The sequence below is a fragment of the Mustelus asterias genome, chromosome 9, assembly GCF_964213995.1.
Source record: "Mustelus asterias chromosome 9, sMusAst1.hap1.1, whole genome shotgun sequence".
NCBI classification, from domain to species: domain Eukaryota; kingdom Metazoa; phylum Chordata; class Chondrichthyes; order Carcharhiniformes; family Triakidae; genus Mustelus; species Mustelus asterias.
The window spans coordinates 17,295,671-17,314,134 of record NC_135809.1 but is presented as its reverse complement, the minus strand read 5'-3'; the positions used below and the strand labels follow the sequence as shown (position 1 = coordinate 17,314,134).

At 43.4% G+C, this 18,464-nt stretch overlaps 1 protein-coding gene across 1 annotated transcript in view; it reads left to right on the top strand.

The window, feature by feature from the left end:
* Positions 1–18,464, top strand: part of ptprr (protein tyrosine phosphatase receptor type R) — a 192,181-nt gene that overhangs the window by 42,825 nt on the left and 130,892 nt on the right. Inside the window, exons 2-5 of the mRNA XM_078219746.1 lie at positions 1,113–1,226; positions 2,925–3,080; positions 14,102–14,212; positions 16,775–17,037. Coding sequence (XP_078075872.1) covers positions 1,113–1,226; positions 2,925–3,080; positions 14,102–14,212; positions 16,775–17,037 — 644 coding nt within the window. The remainder of the gene's footprint in view (positions 1–1,112; positions 1,227–2,924; positions 3,081–14,101; positions 14,213–16,774; positions 17,038–18,464) is intronic.

Here is an 18,464-nt window from a genome sequence, read left to right as displayed (position 1 = left end):
TAAGTACACAGTCCATGTAAACCAATAGGCCAACTGTGGTCAGATACACCACACTCTTAAACCAAGTGGTAGATGCCACACAAAATAGCTTCCGTGGATTTCTCATTAGATCCCCCCAGATATGTGTTACTCTGTGAGCCAACTAGTCCCACTGGAACTCTGACTTCCACATGAGTGTTTCCAAACTCCACTCTCAAAAAGCACACTTGGAATCTTCCCCCAACAAAAACATTCCTTGAGATGCCTTCACCAAGAATCCACATCCAGAATTTCAATCTTTCCTTTCAGTATTCCTCTGCCTTGAATTGCCATGTGCATCGAAGCTCCCACACAATCTCTCAGATACACAGCCATGCCAACAGAACACCACTATTTCACAGATTGTATTAAGGTGTCATCAAACTTTTGATTTACCTCAGATGCCTGGCTTCTCACCTAGTCAACTTTAAAACTGGCTCTTCTAACTAGCTCTTTAGCTCGGTGTACTTTCTCGGCTTTTAACTTGAAATCTCCTGAACGGGACTTTGGTTCAACTATTTGTTCTTTATTCCATTAATTTAACTGTCTTCCTTATTTTATTTTGTCTTAACTCCCTGGTTTCTAGACATTCTCTTGTTCTTTTAGGAAGTCTGCTTTCTGAAGCTCCCTAGCCCTGTCCAGCTCCACCAGGGTCTAACTTAAAAGTAATTCACAAGTTCCTTCTGTCTTAGAGTGCACCCTGGTTGCTAAGCAACAGCCTGGTTTTCCTTTAAGTCCTGTTTGCTTTCACATCATAAACCCTCATTACCATGCATGCATCTGTACCAAACTGAAGTTATTAACGCTTTCAAGTACAGAAACCACAAAATTAAAAACTTACTTAAAATTATACTCTACTTCTAATACCCACAAATACAAAGTTAGATTACTTAAAACTACCTCTATTTCCTGACACACCTCTTTCCCCTTTCCCCATGTTTTAGTTGGATTTGCTTCCTTTTGTAATATGTGCTGTATTTTATTATGCCTAATTATTGACCTATGTTTTTCAGGAAGGAATACTCCTAATGAAAACCTAATTCTAACTTTTAAACCTAACCTGTGTTGAATTTTATCTCACTCTCTTTTTTCAGACCCTGCAAATGGATGTAAAAAAATTGAATGTCACCTTACTTCGGATATTCCGTGAAGGAATAGCAGCTGCATTGGGTCTTTTACCACAGCAAGTACATATAAATTATCTTAATGTAAGTTACCTTACAATTACTGAAAGTCAGTGAGCTGTTAGATTTGCCACATTCACGTGCATCTTTATTTGGTTAAAAAAAGTGTCATGTTATGGTAAACCCCGTAATATTGCCTCAAAGATGTAAATGTTATCACAGTGTCACCTGTTTTCTTTAAATAAAAGGTAAAGCATTTTATTTGATTAATCTAACGCTACCCCACTGCTGCCTCACAGTGCCAGGGACCCGGGTTCAATTTGGGTCACTGTCTGTGTGGAGTCTGCACGTTCATAGAATCATAGAATCCTACAGTGCAGAAGGAGGCCATTCGGCCCATCGAGTCTGCACCAACCACAATCCCACCCAGGCCCAATCCCCATTTACCCTAGCTGGTCCCCCTGATACTAAGGGACAATTTAGCATGGCCAATCAACCTAACCCGCACACCTTTGAACTGTGGGAGGAAACCGGAGCACCCAGAGGAAACCCACGCAGACACGGGGAGAATGTGCAAACTCCACACAGACAGTGACCCACTCCGGGAATCGAACCTGGGTCCCTGGCGCTTTCTCCCCATGTCTGCGTGGGTTTCCTCTGAGTGCTCCGGTTTCCTTCCACAGTCTGACAGACGTGCTGGTTAGGTGCATTGGCCATGCTAAATTCTCCCTCAGTGCACCCGAACAAGCACCAGAGTGTGGCGAGTAGGGGATTTTCACAGTAACTTCATTGCAGTGTTAATGTAAACTTACTTGCGACACTAATAAATAAACTTAAACTTGTAAGTTTTTCATCAAAAGCTTGATCATGTATCAGTCCCCACAGAAGAAAAGCAATTCCTCGTTAATGTACTATTGGGCTTTTATTTTTAATTTGCCCAAACATCCAGTATAATGTTAAAGGACAAATTAACATCTTACAGCACAGTCATTTTCAATATTGCTGGCAGTTACTGGAGAAACCTGGAGAAGAGCTAATGAAACAAATAAGGTCTAATGAACCCCAAAATGTACACTCGCGCTGGCAGTTTTATGAAAGATACTGCAATAATCCATTCCATTCTCCCTCATGTCTCCTTGGGTTTTATAACCTGCCAGCAATAAATTCTGATTAAATATCTTGCAAAGAGAGTATGTGATGAAAAAGTGAGCCGGAGAATACAGCTGCTTCCTCATAATTGAATTTGTTTTTGATTTTCGTGTAACCCAGTAGGTGCTGTCCTGCATGCTAGGGACGGCATGATGGCACAGTGGTGAGCACTGCTGAATCACAGCCAGGGACCCGGGTTCAATTCCCGGCTGGGGTCACTGTCTGTGCAGAGTTTGCATGTTCTCTGCGTGGGTTTCCTCCGGGGTGCTCCGGTTTCCTCCCGCCGTCCGGAAGACGTGCTGGTTAGGTGAATTGACCATGCTAAATCCTCCCTCACTGTACTCGAACAGGCACTGGAGTGTGGCGACTAGAGGATTTTCACAGTAGTGTTGCAGTGTTAATGTAAACCTACTTGTAGCATTAATAAATAAACTTAAATTAATATGAATTATAGTAAAATATTCAATACGTGCAAACTTAGAAAATGCATTCATAAATTACACTGCTAAGCTTGATGTAAAATTATTATCTCCATAAAAATAATGCAGAGTTGAGCTGAGAGTCGAGTGAATTATTTAACCAGTGATCTCGTTGCCATTATTATTTTTATGTTATTTGGAAAATAACTTTCAGGGCAAGAAAAACTGCATTGAATTTTATATATCTTCAATGAACGACAAAAGTGGTATTTTGGATCCAATACCTTCTGAGAAAGTGATGCAGTCGCTCAATGTGAATATGTTGCACCAAAGCCTGTTGGAATTTGGCATAACACAGGTTACAACTGAGGTAAGCAACTGTTCACTTTCCATGGTGGTCAATTGAGACGTACAAGCCAACATTCTCCGGCCGTTCACGCCGCTGGGATTCCTCCAGTCCCGCTGCAATGGGCGCCCAATTCTCCCCCTTTGCCTGCAGTGACGGCAGGTTGTGAATGGCTGGAGAATTCCGGCTCTACACTGATCTGTTATTTTAAATAATCTCTATTTGTATTTGCTGGGATTAGAAACAGCTTTAAGTAAGTTTAATTTTGTGTTTCTGTACTTGTGTCCATTTGGACTTTGTTGGTTGAGCCGGATGCTTTTCAGTTGAGCTGCAGGTCCGATTAACCTCACTATGTATCCTGAGAAAGCATTCCTAAAAGGAAATAAATTGGAAAGAGATGACAGGCATCAAAATGTCTGAGCGACAAATAATTCTATCTTACTCTCATTCAGTTTGTTTCTGTGTATTTCTACACTGAACCATAGGGAATGTTATTCTATATTGTTGTAAAGTATGCCTTTGCAGATAGGACTTGGGGTGGGATTTTCTGCCACCCGCCCCCCTGCTCGCCCCAAGACCAGAAAATCTTGCCCAAGGACAACGGACCTTTGCCTGCTATGATTTCCGTGGCGGGCAGGACAGGAAAATTCCGCCCTTGATTTGATTTTTAAAATAATTCTTTCACAAGATATGGGCTACGCTATTTTGCCCCTCCCTCATTGCCCTTGGGAAGGTGATGGTGAACTGCCTTCTTGAAACACTGCAGTCCACGTGGCATAAGCACACCCACAGTGCTGTTGGGAAGGGATTTTAACCCAGCCAGATTCTGATGTCCAGAATGGTTGCCAGAAGCAGCTCCTTCTTACTTGTGTTCGCATTTCTTTTTTTTACATTTTAACATTTCTTTTTACATTTTACATTAATTACATTAGGTGTACAAGATTATGAGGCGAATGGACAGGGTGGATAGGGAGCAGCTGTTCCCCTTAGTTGAAGGGTCAGTTACGAGGGGACACGAGTTAAAAGTGGGAGGTTTAGGGGGAATTTGAGGAAAAGCTCAGAATGTGGTGATGGTCTGGAATGCGCTGCCTGGGAGGGGGTGGTGGAGGCGGGATACCTCACATCCTTTAAAAAGTACCTGGATGAGTACTTGGCACGCCATAACATTCAAGGCTATGGGCCAAGTGCTGGCAAATGGGATTAGGTGGGCAGGTCAGGGCCTTTAATGCGTCGGTGCAGACTTGATGGGCCTCTTCTGCACTGTGGTATTCTGTGATTAATTGGTGATCCCATATCTGGATAGAACAATGATTTTACAATGGCATGTGACTAAAGCTCTCACAGAGCTCAATATGGGGCAAATTCTAAGAATAGAAAATATTTATTCCTCATTTTTATGATTTTGGTGGTTATATTTGTTTTTGCTTTTGAGGATGAAAGGCTATGAACAGGAGAAGAGGGACCCTTGAGCTTTTGTCTGGTAGTGCACACAATAAGAGATGTCTTTGCTGTATACTGGAGGGCTGGATCATTTACACATATTTAGTAGCTGCTATCTGCATTCAGCGCTGCCAAATAGGACATCATAGAGCCATATGCAGAGTGAAGCTTTCTTTACCATGTCCCAACAATGAGCTTATGCCCTAATGTGCCTTTCTGAGATTCCCTTTGGAAAGTTAGGCTGCCCTGGTAGGGTTGCCAATCCTCCAAGATGGGCCTGGAGTCTCCAATTCCGAATTGCCTTTGAACCTAGTGGCTTGTGAGGACATTCCAGAAGGTAGTTAAGAGTCAGCCACATTGCTGCGGATCTGGAGTTAGATGTGGGCCAGACCAGGTAAGGATGGCAGATTTCCTTCCCAAAAGGGCATTAGTGAATGAGATAGCTTTTTACAACAATTGACAATGGTTTTATGGCCATCATTATACTTTTAATTTCTGATTTTTATTGAATTACAAATTCCAACATCTGCCATGGTGGGATTCAAACCCAGGTCCCCAGAGTATTACCCCTGGGTGCCTCATTTACTAGTCCAGTGACAATACCACTGCGCCATCACTGAATCTTTTTTATCCCTAATTGGTATGGGAGGGCAGTATGTCACAAGCATGGGCGAAAGTCATGTATGAAACATCCAGGAATACATTTAATTACAGTTTGCAACCCCCGGCCCTGAATGCAGCCTTGCTCAGCTGGCTACATTCAGGAAACACAGTAAGGAGTCTAACAACACCAGGTTAAAGTCCAACAGGTTTATTTGGTAGCAAACGCCACTGTTCATCCTGTTCATAGCCTTTCATCCTCGAAAGCAAAAACAAATATAACCACCAAAATCATAAAAATGAGGAATAAATATTTTCTATTCTTAGAATTTGCCCCATATTGAGCTCTGTGAGAGCTTTAGTCACATGCCATTGTAAAATCATTGTTCTATCCAGATATGGGATCATCAATTACATTCAGGAAAACCAGGTCTAGATGTTGCCTAACCAGTGATCTGTAAGGGATCTATTATAGGCTGCCACCTGGAAGGATATGCTTTTTTAAGAAACTGGGAGGAATGGAAGTGATCCTTCCAACTGCACATTAAAACCACAGGTCATTACCAACAATAACTTGCCCCGGCTCATAATTGCCTCCCTCCCTTTCCTAATCGCCTCACGTCCCATCTCTTCCAGTCTCTTTTGAACACCCTCTCAGCCACCAGGCCCACCTGGGGGCCCCGAGTTGCTTGAAGCATGTATCTGCACTCACGGATCTGATGTAAGTGAGACTGCTGAGTAAAATAAGGGCCCATGGTATTCGAGGCAAGGTACTAACATGGATTGACGATTGGCTGTCAGACAGAAGGCAGAGAGTTGGGATAAAAGGTTCTTTCTCAGAATGGCAACCGGTGACAAGTGGTGTCCCGCAGGGTTCAGTGTTGGGGCCACAGCTGTTCTCTTTATATATTAACGATCTAGATGACGGGACTGGGAGCATTCTGGCCAAGTTTGCCGATGATACAAAGATAGGTGGAGGGGCAGGTAGTATTGAGGAGGTGGGGAGGCTGCAGAAAGATTTAGACAGTTTAGGAGAGTGGTCCAAGAAGTGGCTGATGAAATTCAACGTGGGCAAGTGCGAGGTCGTACACTTTGGAAAAAAGAATAGAGGCATGGACTATTTTCTAAACGGTGACAAAATTCATAATGCTAAAGTGCAAAGGGACTTGGGAGTCCTAGTCCAGGATTCTCTAAAGGTAAACTTGCAGGTTGAGTCCGTAATTAAGAAAGCAAATGTAATGTTGTCATTTATCTCAAGAGGCTTGGAATACAAAAGCAGGGATGTACTTCTGAGGCTTTATAAAGCACTGGTTAGGCCCCATTTGGAGTACTGTGAGCAATTTTGGGCCCCACACCTCAGGAAGGACATACTGGCACTGGAGCGGGTCCAGCGGAGATTCACACGGATGATCCCAGGAATGGTAGGCCTGACATACGATGAACGTCTGAGGATCGTGGGATTATATTCATTGGAGTTTAGGAGGTTGAGGGGAGATCTGATAGAAACTTACAAGATAATGAACGGCTTAGATAGGATGGACGTAGGGAAGTTGTTTCCATTAACAGGGGAGACTAGGACGCGGGGGCACAGCCTTAGAATAAAAGGGAGTCACTTTAGAACAGAGATGAGGAGAAATTTCTTCAGCCAGAGAGTGGTGGGTCTGTGGAATTCATTGCCACAGAGGGCTGTGGAGGCCGAGACGTTGAGCGTCTTCAAGACAGAAATTGATAAATTCTTGATTTCTCGAGGAATTAAGGGCTATGGGGAGAGAGCGGGTAAATGGAGTTGAAATCAACCATGATTGAATGGTGGAGTGGACTCGATGGGCCGAATGGCCTTACTTCCGCTCCTATGTCTTATGGTCTTATGGTCTTAAGCCTGAGGCCCAGAATAAATATGTCACTTTTGTTTAAACACTGTGCAATTCAAAAAGAAAACTGAGTCCATAGAAGCCAATACAAACCACCTATAGCGTACCCCAGTGGCGGCAATGAGAGGATACTGATGAACTTTGCAGCTCAACTAAGACATGGGGAGGAATTTCTTCTCTGAGGATCATCAGTTTTTAGAATTCTCTTCCCCAAAGAGCAGTGGAATCTGGGTCATGAGGATGAGTTAGACAGATTTTTGATTGACAAATAAGTCGAGGATTATATAGGAAAGGCAGCAAAATAGAGTTAAAGGCACAATTAGATCAGCCATGACCAGAGAGTGGTGAATCTGTGGAACTCTTTGCCGCAGAAGGCTGTGGAGGCCAGATCATTGAGTGTCCTTAAGGCAGAGATAGATAGGTTCTTGATTAATAAGGGGATCAGGGTTATGGGGAAAAGGCAGGAGAATGGTGATGAGAAAAATATCAGCCTTGATTGAATGGCGGGGCAGACTCGATGGGCCGAGTGGCCTAATTCTGTTCCTATGTCTTATGGTCTTATGGACCTTATTGAAAGGTGGATGGGCTGAATGGCCTTCTCCTGCTCCCATTTCTTCTGATCTTATGATCTTGTGAACTAATTAAGTGTCAGCCAGTGAATAAACGACTGGAGCAGCAGGTACAACTTAATAACTTTTTAATAAAGCAAGAAGCACCAGAAAGTTATTAATGTGACATGTTAGAGTGTGCCAATCAATGAAGAAATTAAAGGAACAGCAGACTTCCAACAAATTAAATTCGGGAGTAGATGCCAATGGATTGTTAAATTTGTACAATACTGGGCACAGCAACAAATAAACTAATGGAGGCACAGCATCAAAGGAAGAAACTTAATGGAACAGAGGGCATCGGTACATTAATAAATTAGCAGGACAGCAAAGGTCATTGGATCAGGAGAATCAGAGATCAGTATACGACACATTGAATATAGTAATGGAGTGGCAGCTATCAATCAATCAACATGGCACCAGCCAAATCAACTCATCCGTCATGGAAAACCCAACAGAATTGGAACATTGCAGTAACTTAATTAATTTATAGAGCAGTGGGTGCGCCAACAAATGAAGTAATGAAGCAGCCAGCCGACTGTGATTGAATAAAAAACTAAACGGTGGACGTACCAAGAAAATCTAGAAATGATTGGAGCAGTTGGAACAGCAGCAGCCATTGGAGTTTCAACATTAAATATTGATGCAGAAAATATGAAATAAAATCATGACATGACAGGAGTGAGGTTTGCCAGTAGATGTCGATAGCTGCTGCGTGTGCAAAGAAAATAATTCTTGTGAGAACTTGAGGCAACTCGTGATAAATAACGATAAAGGAATTCTGGCTGGTTGAATTGAAAGATCTTGGTTTATTGTTACTGTGTGTGTGAGATCTCCTGCAAGCTTGGAACTCTTTCAGAATGGAAGATGGCCTCACGGTTGGTGAAGGGGGCTTGTTGTATTTATTTGTTCATGAGATAGGAATACCACCGGCAGGACAGTGTGTATTATCCATTCCTTAATGTCCTTGAGAAAGTGATGGAAAGCATTGTGCTCCCACATAAATATGATACCCAGGAGGTGTTGCTGTAATTGTGAGATGTATCTGTTTCCCACAAACCGCAGGTTATTGAACCCTGGAAAGGAAATTGGATTCAGAAAGGAGTAAAATGAATGTTAAAACAAAAACAGAAAATTCAAGGACTTTATTTTTTATTCTTTCATGGAACATTAGCATTGCTGGGAAGGCCAGCTTTTTTTTTGTCTGGCTCTAATTGCCTCTAGGAGGTGGCAGTGAACTTCAATCCATCCGATGTGAGTACACCCAAAGTGGTGATAGGAAGGGAGTTCCAGGATTTTGATCCAGCAACAGTGAAGGAAAGGCTGGTATGTGGCTTAGAGGGGAACCGAGAGGTGGTGGTTTCCGATGCATCTGCTACCCTTGTTCCTCCTGGTAGTAGGGGTCGTTGGTTTGGAAGATGATGTTCATCCAACAGAAGGTACTCTTCATTTATCTTAGAATCCCTAAAGCACAGAAAGAGGCCATTCGGCCCATCGAGTCTACACCGACCACAATCCCACCCAGGCCCTACCCCCATATCCCTCCACTAATCCCTCTAACCTATGCATCCCAGGACACTAAGGGTAATTTTAGCATGGCCAATCAACCGAACCCACACATCTTTGGACTGTGGGAGGAAACCGGAGCACCCGGAGGAAACCCACATAGACACGAGGAGAATGTGCAAACTCCACACAGACAGTGACCCAAGCTAGGAATCGAACCCAGGTCCCTGGAGCTGTGAAGCAGCAGTGCTAACCACTGTGCTACTGTGCCGCCCAATGGCAATGAAATGAAACAAAACTTATTCCAACAGATAAATCAAAGAAAAAGATTTGACAAAGCAACTTCATTACTCCAACACTTGAGGCCTCACCTTGGGCCATTCCAAACAATTTAACAATTCCCAACAGGTTCTTATTTATACTGAGTCAATTGGTCAGCTGATCATCACATCATTTTGGCATTCGTTATGTAGTTTATTGGGTCAGCTGACCCTTACAGCTTGTTAGTATTGGTCACACTACAACAGATCCAATGTATTCGTCGATTACATTCTAACACAAGGTGCCTTGGTGAGTTGTTGCAGTGCATCTTGTGGATGGGTACACTGTACTGCCACTGTGTGTCAGTGGTGGAGAGAGAGAACAAGTCTATCCATGAGCCTTTTTGCAATGGACATTATCAGGTTGGAGGCAGGAAGATTATCCCCGCCCACCACCCTCCCAATTGATTAAATGTATCCCCACCACCAAACTCGCCACTGGAGAGGGTATTAAATTCCAGCTGGTGTGTGCTTCCCAGACATCCTGTTGCAGATGCTTTTTTTTTGTCAGTCCATGACCCAGAATTATGGCAAATAACTGGGATACAAGGATATAACCCCCGATCATCTGTAGCTTCCACCTGCATTTTGTGAAGAAACTGTCCCATCGATGGCGACGCCCTGTGGTGGGTTCCCCAGTGGCAGGACAGGTGAGGGATGCAAAATGCCGTAGTGGAAGATCCCAATGGCAGCCAATGGCAAGCTGCCTCTGTCGCTGGAAAACATGCAGCGGGGAGGCTGGAAAATCCTGTCTTGTGATAGTTTCTGTGTATTCCAGTGCTATGGTGTATCCTGGTTATCTTTCCAGCACATTTAATTCTTGATTTAAACTTGCCTTTTTTCAAACTTTAAATTTACTCATGAGATTAAAGAAATAATATTGAACCCGCAGATAATATGCCCAATTAAGGCAGGCATGCCATCCAAACATATGCACACACAGCAACCAAAGCAGACTTTTAAGAATTGTATACAACTCTAACACATGCAATAATGTGCCTTTAATGCAACAAAATTAGCTTGCAATTGTGTTTTTCTACCACTTGCTACAGGAAAACCAAGCACACTGAAAATTAATCACATCATTACAAAGCTTGGTAATTTTGTGCTTGGCTGCTGCTGGTTTTTTAGATGGAAATAACATTGAAAAGGATAGAGTTTGTTCATCTTTTCTGGATGCCCTTCAGATGATGTCTATTCAGGGTCATGAGTTTCCACTCTGCGTCCTTATTTTCCTAAAGTGGCCAATTCTTGACCCACAGATGTTTGGGTACATGGGGCAGGATGGCCCACAAGGCAGCGGGATCCATAGTGCAAGATTTGTTCCTTCTCTTTCCTTCTTTGCTACCCCTCTACCTAATTGTTAAAGCGCTGGGACTCAAAGCGTGTCGCTGCTTCATGGACATGTTGTCGCCATTTTGAATGTTTGGTCACAAGTTCCCCACGGCCATTAATATCGCTGCACTCCAAGGAAAGCTTATAGTGTCTTTGAAGTGTTTTCTTTGCCTTTCCCCAGAACGTTAGCCACTTGAGAGTTTAAAAAACTGGTAGGAGAGACGCTTTTCAGTCACCCGGACACATTGTCCACTCCACCAAAGTTGATTCTGTACGAAATTTGCCTGAATGCTTTTGTAGCTGGCTCCAAGAAGGAAGTAGGTAGTAAGAAGTCTCACAACATCAGGTTAAAGTCCAATAGGTTTATTTGGTAGCAAATACCATAAGCTTTCGGAGCGCTGCTCCTTCGAAGGAGCAGCGCTCCGAAAGCTTATGGTATTTGCTACCAAATAAACCTGTTGGACTTTAACCTGGTGCTGTGAGACTTCTTACTGTGTCCACCCCAGTCCAACGCCGGCATCTCCACTCCAAGAAGGAAACCAACAATTGTTTGACTGTCCTTCCATTGAATCAGGAGGATGCAATGGGAGGCCTTGTGGAATTTCTTTCACACGCTTATGTGTCACTGATACACAGTCCAGGTCTCGCTGTAGTACAGGAATGTGGTGATGACAACTACTCTGTACACCAGGACTATGTCTCTGTTGCTGAACACCATTGATGTTGTTTGTAAAAGACTGAGCCGTATAGCTGATCCAGTGTTGGACCTCCTCGTCAAAGGCGGCCTTTTGAGAGAGCTGACTGCCAAGGCATGGGAAGTGCTCAAGATATTCCAAAGTCTCTCGTTCACTATATATATGGGAGATAGAATATTCGGCTAACCAGATGTGGGTTGATGTTTGAGTTTTCTTTTGGCAACATTCAAGGTAGAAGTTGTTTTTATTTATGTGAACTAAGATTTATGAGGTTCACTTGTTTGCAATACCCCCCTCCCCATCATAAATCACGTAAGGTTCTAGAGACTTAACCAAATGGAAGAAGAAAGAATACTTTAAATGATGAATTCAGGAAGTTTATTAACCATCAAAAAGGTAACAAGTGAGAAAGATTAAAAAAACAAAGGGTGGGATTTTCCGACCACGCTTGCCCCAAACCCGGAAAATCCCAAAGGATCTTTGCATGATCTGCCCCCCCCCCGCCCGTTACGATTCCGTGGCGGGCGGGACGGAAAATTCTCCCAAAGTATCAATTAACAGCAAGCAGCAGCAGGTAAGAACAGAAAGCTTAACTTTGACAGACTTCTTGCCACCCTTCTCAGACCAAGCCGTGACGTGACAACATTGTAAACAGCTTTCAGCACATCACCCTCTTCCCACCTCTCTTCTTCTGCTCTGCCTCAGCCCCTGCCTCTCTACCTCTGCCCCATCCTTACTCAAAATAGCTTCTCGAGACCCCCTTTTTTACACCTTACAAAATGAAAGCCCACTTTAGCCAATTGTTGGAAAATGATCAGTTGGTCTATAACTTGTCATAAATGAATTAGCCCATTGGTTTTTAGCTAGTTTCACACATTGTCTCAGCTTGATGACAATTCTTCGTCTCCAAATATTTCTCTTATTTTGAGTTAGACTTGAGTGTCGAGCAATAATTGGTCAAGATAGCTGTCTGTTATTTGGAGTTGAGGTCCCTTAAGACAAGGGCCTATTCAGTTCTCCTCATAAAGGTTAACATTCATGTTATCTCTTTATTGTATGGCCTGAGAAGCACAAAATAGTTTTATTCTCACACCACTTTAAAAGCCTGTATTAATAATCAAATGCTAATAATATGTTTATAATTACAAAAGTCATGTTGACAGTCAATAGCATTACAATCACTAAATCCCCCACCATCAATACTCTGAGGGTCACTAATGGCCAGGGACAACAGTGCCAACCAGATAATACAATAGCAACAAGTGCAAGTCAATTGGCTGGTATTCTACATTGAGTAACTCACTCCCTGACTCCCCAAAGCCTGTCCACAAAGTACAATTTAGATGTGTGATGAATAAACCTCCATTTGCCTTGAAGAGAACAACTCCAACACTGAAGAAGCTTGATGCCATTGATTGGCACCCTATCCCCATCTTAAACATTCACCCTCCATCACTGGCGCACCATGGCTGCAGTGTGTACCATCTACAAAACGGGCAGCACGGTGGCACAGTGGTTCACACTGCTGCCTCACAGCCACAGGGACCCGGGTTCGATTCCCAGCTTGGGTGACTGTGCGGAATCTGTTCTCCATGTGTCTGTGTGGGTTTCTTCCGAGTGTTCCTGTTTCCTCCCACAGTCCAAACGACATGCTGGTTAGGTGCATTGGCCGTGCTAAATTCTCCCTCGGTGTACCCGAACAGGCGCCAGAGCGTGGCAACTAGGGGATTTTCACAGTAACTTCATTGCAATGTCAATGTAAGCCTACTTGTGACTAATAAATAAACTTTAAACTTTAACGCACAGCAACAACTCGCCAAGGTTTCTTTGACAGCAACTTCTAAACCTGCAATCTTTACCACCTAGAAGGACAGGTGCAGCAGGTGCTTGGGAACACCATCACCTGCAAGTTCCCCCTTAAGTCACACAAGCCCAGAATTGGAACCATATCTCTGTTTCCTCATCATTACTGGGTTAGAAACCTAGGGCTCCCTATCTAACAGAACTGTAGATTTATCTACACCAAATGCACTGAAGCAGTTAAAGAAAGTTAACCACCACCTTCTCAAGGGCGATTCAGGATGGGCAATAAATACCAGCGCACATCCCAGGAAAAAGTATGAAGGAGCATGCTGTCCTGTTGTTAAGATAGTTTGCTGTTGCTTACCTGTCAAGATATACATTTGAAAATGGCTACTTGGATGAGATGTTGGAGGGTACTTGGTATCTGTGGAAGCAAAGACCATATTTAAATAGCTGGACAAAAACTAGACCTCCCGGCTGCAACAGGAAGAAGTCTCGACCAGGAAATCAATTGGAAGGATTGGATTTTTAGTGTAGGGAGCTCTTGACACTAGAAAGACATTGCGGTCCCTTTAAACAAATTATTTTGTGTGTGTGTGATTAGAAGTGTTCCTGTAAGCTGGCTTGTGTCTCTAGCTTGATTTGATTTTAAATTGTTTCTACAGATAAGTGGGAGAATTATCTTTCAAAACCGGATGAGTATAAGATTTTTGACAAGTGCATCTGTCTGAATTGTTTTTTGTGGTTTGATTTTCCTAATTGTGACAGGTGGGTACATTACAGGTTTATTATTGCAAAATAAAACGCAAGGCGGAATGGATATTTAGCAGTCTGGACTAATGTCGATCTTCTGCTATTTTCTTTCAGAAAAAAGTTATGCATGGAGAACATGGGAGGGATGGAATCTGGGACAAAGAAGGTGTCTATGCTGTTGTTATGTTCCTCACCGCCTTTGTTATTGTCATTACATGTTTAATGGTAAGATTCCTTTCTTTAATTGTGTATTTTGCAATTAACTGAGCTGCAACATTGTATCTGATAACTCTCATCTTTTGAGGTTGTAATTTAAGTGCTCATTGTGTAAATTATATTTATATAGTTACATTAGCATCATTTGTGACACTGCAGTTTTGAGAGAATTTTCTGCCTGTCTTGTTCCAGATACTTCTTTAGAAATGCTCAAAACTTCCTTCTACCAAAACTGTGAATAAAAATAAATGTCAAGTTGAACAACACTTATAGGACGGGATTTTCCGAGTCCCAAAACCGGAAAATCCCACCCAAGGTCAATGGACCTTGTAAGGTCCGCACCTCCCCCGCTCACTACAATTCCCGTGGCAGGTGGAACGGGAAAATTCCCCCCAAAGACTTTGAGGTGGAAATTCATCTTGACCCATGGCACAAAATGGTATCTGTTCCATTGCATTCAATGGAATGAAACATTGGGTGCTGTGTATAATGGATGGCCAATCCATTAGATTTCAAATAGTTTAATGATTTGATTTGATTTGATTTTGATTTGATTTATTATTGTCACATGTATTCACATATAGTGAAAAGTATTGTTTCTTGCGCGCTATACAGACAAAGCATACCATTCATAGAGAAAAAAGGAGAGAGTGCAGAATGTAGTGTCACAGTCATAGCTAGGGTGTAGAGAAAGATCAACTTAATGCAAGGTAGGTCCACTCAAAAGTCTGACAGCAGCAGGAAAGAAGCTGTTCTTGAGTCGGTTGATACGCGACCTCAGACTTTTGTATCTTTCTCCCGAAGGAAGAAGGTGGAAGAGAGAATGTCCGGGGTGCGTGGGGTCCTTAATTATGCTGGCTGCTTTGCCAAGGCAGTGGGAAGTGTAGACAGAGTCAATGGATGGGGAGCTGGTTTGCATGATGGATTGGGCTACATGCACGACCTTTTGTAGTTCCTTGCGGTCTTGGGCAGAGCAGGAGCCATACCAAGTTGTGATACAACCAGAAAGAATGCTTTCTACGATGCTTCTGTAAAAGCTGGTGAGAGTCGTAGCTGACATGTCAAATCTTCTCAGTCTTCTGAGAAAGTAAAGGCGTTGATGGGCTTTCTTAACTGTAGCGTCGGCAATTGGGGGGGCGGGGGGGACACCAGGACAGGTTGTTGGTGTTCTGGACACCTAAAAACTTGAAGCTTTTGACCCTTTCTACTTCGTCCCCGTTGTCATGATTATGTTGTCAATGTCATGGTTTCAAGATCCACCTCAGTGGGTAAGGTAATGAACACAGACCAATGATGGTTTGGCCCTGTGATAAAATGTAAACTAGGCAGCCAAATGGATATTTTTCATTTGGCCATGGTATGGTTTCGCATTTCTGACCCTCCTCATGTTGAGTTCTGACCTCAGTTATATCATCATGGGCTGGAGACCACAGTCTCCTTCATACAGGGGGAGAGATAACCAGAGGGAATCACCTCCAAATACTGCCTGGTGAGTAATGTTGAAGAGGCGTTGAAGAAAACTTGGGAGCAGCTCTTCTGCGCATTCACTGTGTGTGGAATGGAGTAGGATATAAATGTGAGAATGAGGAAAGCAGACGAGAGGAATTGTTTTCTTTTAAAACAGAGACACAACATCAAAACATATCTATGCAAATCTTGACTGTGCTGGTAAAGCTGTACATTACATGAATAAAACCCTATTCTGAGTGGAATATTTAAAAACAATTGAAGACCATATTCTATTTGAAATCAGGATGGAAAATTGTCCTCGATGGTTTCTCACCACCCCCACAACATAATTCAATCCAGTTGGAGGCCATTAAGGAAATGCAATACAAAACACCTAGCTCAGTGTTCTATTTGATGTTGTGTTATCCAGCAGTGTAGAAGTAACATGGATTATGGGCTGAAAGGATCTATATCTGTTCTCCTGATTTAGACATTATTACATGCGATATACAGCACAATGACAGGCCATTTGGCCTAACCAGTACATAACAGCATATATGTTCCACTGGAGCTCCCTGCCATCCTTCCTCATGTTACAATTCCAGTTGATGTTCTAACTGGATGGGAAGATCCCAGAATGGAACTCTGGGTCAAAACAATATTGGGGCAATTTTCAGCCTGCGTTTGCCCTCAAAGAGAATGGTGACGTGAGCAGTATATACGGCGAGAGTCGGAAATTGTGACTCTTGCCGGCAAGATCGCGTTTCCCAATTTTCCACATCTTTCGCCAGTGACATCATGAGGTTCATGCCCATAAAAGTGCGGAAACATCATTCTAATGCTTTTAGATATATTTTAATCTCATTACTGATCCTCCCCTCACTGACTATTCAAGTTGGCCATGTTTACCACAGCTAATTATAAACATGAATAAGTTGAGGGGATCCTTTATTTCCTTCCCCTTCTCATGCTTATCTCGTTTCCCTTTAACTGCATCTGGTCATTTTACCCCAACCACTTCCCGAGTCTTCAGATTGGATTTGGCAGGGTGGGCAAGTTTTATTTTAATGTTATGTTTAAGTCACCTCCTCCAAAGCTAAGCGCTATTTTTACATTGATCAGTTTCTATACAGGTTGAAGGAAAAACTTCACTTCCAAGTCAACCAGGATAAACAGCAGCATCAGTCGATTGATCTTTCATCCGTTCCTGTGCAGCAGCCACAGCCAGAGGTTAAAATTGCAAACAGTATGGTGCAGCCTGGATCCACTCCCGGCACCGTAAGTGTTAACATCGATCCCCAGGGTCGGCCCGTACCAGAGGTCAAGCCATGTGTTTCATCTGGTCCCTCGCCATTCAAAATGAAGCCAGCTTGTCTTCAAGAAAGGTAAAAAGATCAACTTGAATTAAGTGGAAACAGGTTCAAATGAGAAGAAACAGATTGTGTTGTCTGCTTCATGACCTACTTCGAAAAGAGTGAAAATTAGCATGAACCAGCAACTGTAAATGGGTCACCTCACGGTGTGAATAATTAGTGTAAATGTTTATGCGAGTTTTGTTTACATTAGCATGACAGATTTGGTTTTAATTGGGTGCTTAATTAATTAAGGCATTTGTGGTAGTGGAGGTATAAGAGTTATTAATGTGAGGGTGGGGTGACTTTGAGCTAATGTATTTAAGATTCTAAGTTACTGAAGATATGAATCAGAGTCAGAGCACTAAAATAAAACATTGTGGGCTGAATTTCATGACCCATTCACTGAGGGGGTGGGACTGGAAAATACGGCGAGCCATCCAAAAGCCCATCGACTTCGGCAGCAGTGGAAGATCTCGCCGGTGGACAATTCCATCCAGCAGGTTTACACATCATGGGTGGAATTCTCCAAACTCCCGCCGGCAGGTTCAATGGTGGGTGGGGGCAGGGAGAATTTGGAGGGAGGGCTAAGAATCGATTTGATGCCCGCATGAATTAACAACAGGATCCACCGCGCGCGCCCACCATGATGGATCGGGAGACCTACTGGAGGCCGGCATGGAACTCATTTGCATCCCCCTAATGGCATGCAGATGACCATCCACTCCAATTTTCCGTGACACCAGCGGGAAAACACGCCAGTGCGAAACATGTCTGGAACAATGTGTAGTGCAGTTGTCGGGATTCACTTGAAAAGACCTGGGACTGACTCCAGAGCTCAGGATGGAGGCCACTGGCAGCCCTGTACCCTGGAACACCGCAGCAGTGGGTCGTGGATGCATCCACAGGTGGACCTTCCAGATTTGGTTTCTTGGAGGGAGTTCATCTTCCAACCTCAGAATGTTCCTGGAGATCCATCCTCTTTCCCAGGATGTCCACCTTCCAGTCTCAAAGTGCTCCCAGAGATCCATCTTCATTTTCAGTAGACCCACCTCCTTTCTTAAAATTTATTTATTAGTCACAAGTAAGGCTTACATTAACGCTGCAATGAAGTTACTGTGAAAGTCCCCTAGTCGCCACACTCCTGTTCGGATCAATGCACCTAACTAGTGGGTCAGTGATATTGTGTGCCTTTTCAATATGACGCCCAGATAGGATGGCAGAACGCGCCATCAGGCCACTGAACAGTGGTTAGCACTGGGGCGGCACGGTAGCAGGGGCGGCACGGTAGCACAGTGGTTAGCATGGCTGCTTCACAGCTCCAGGGACCTGGGTTCGATTCCCGGCTTGGGTCACTGTCTGTGTGGAGTTTGCACATTCTCCTCGTGTCTGCGTGGGTTTCCTCCGGGTGCTCCGGTTTCCTCCCACAGTCCAAAGATGTGCGGGTTAGGTTGATTGGC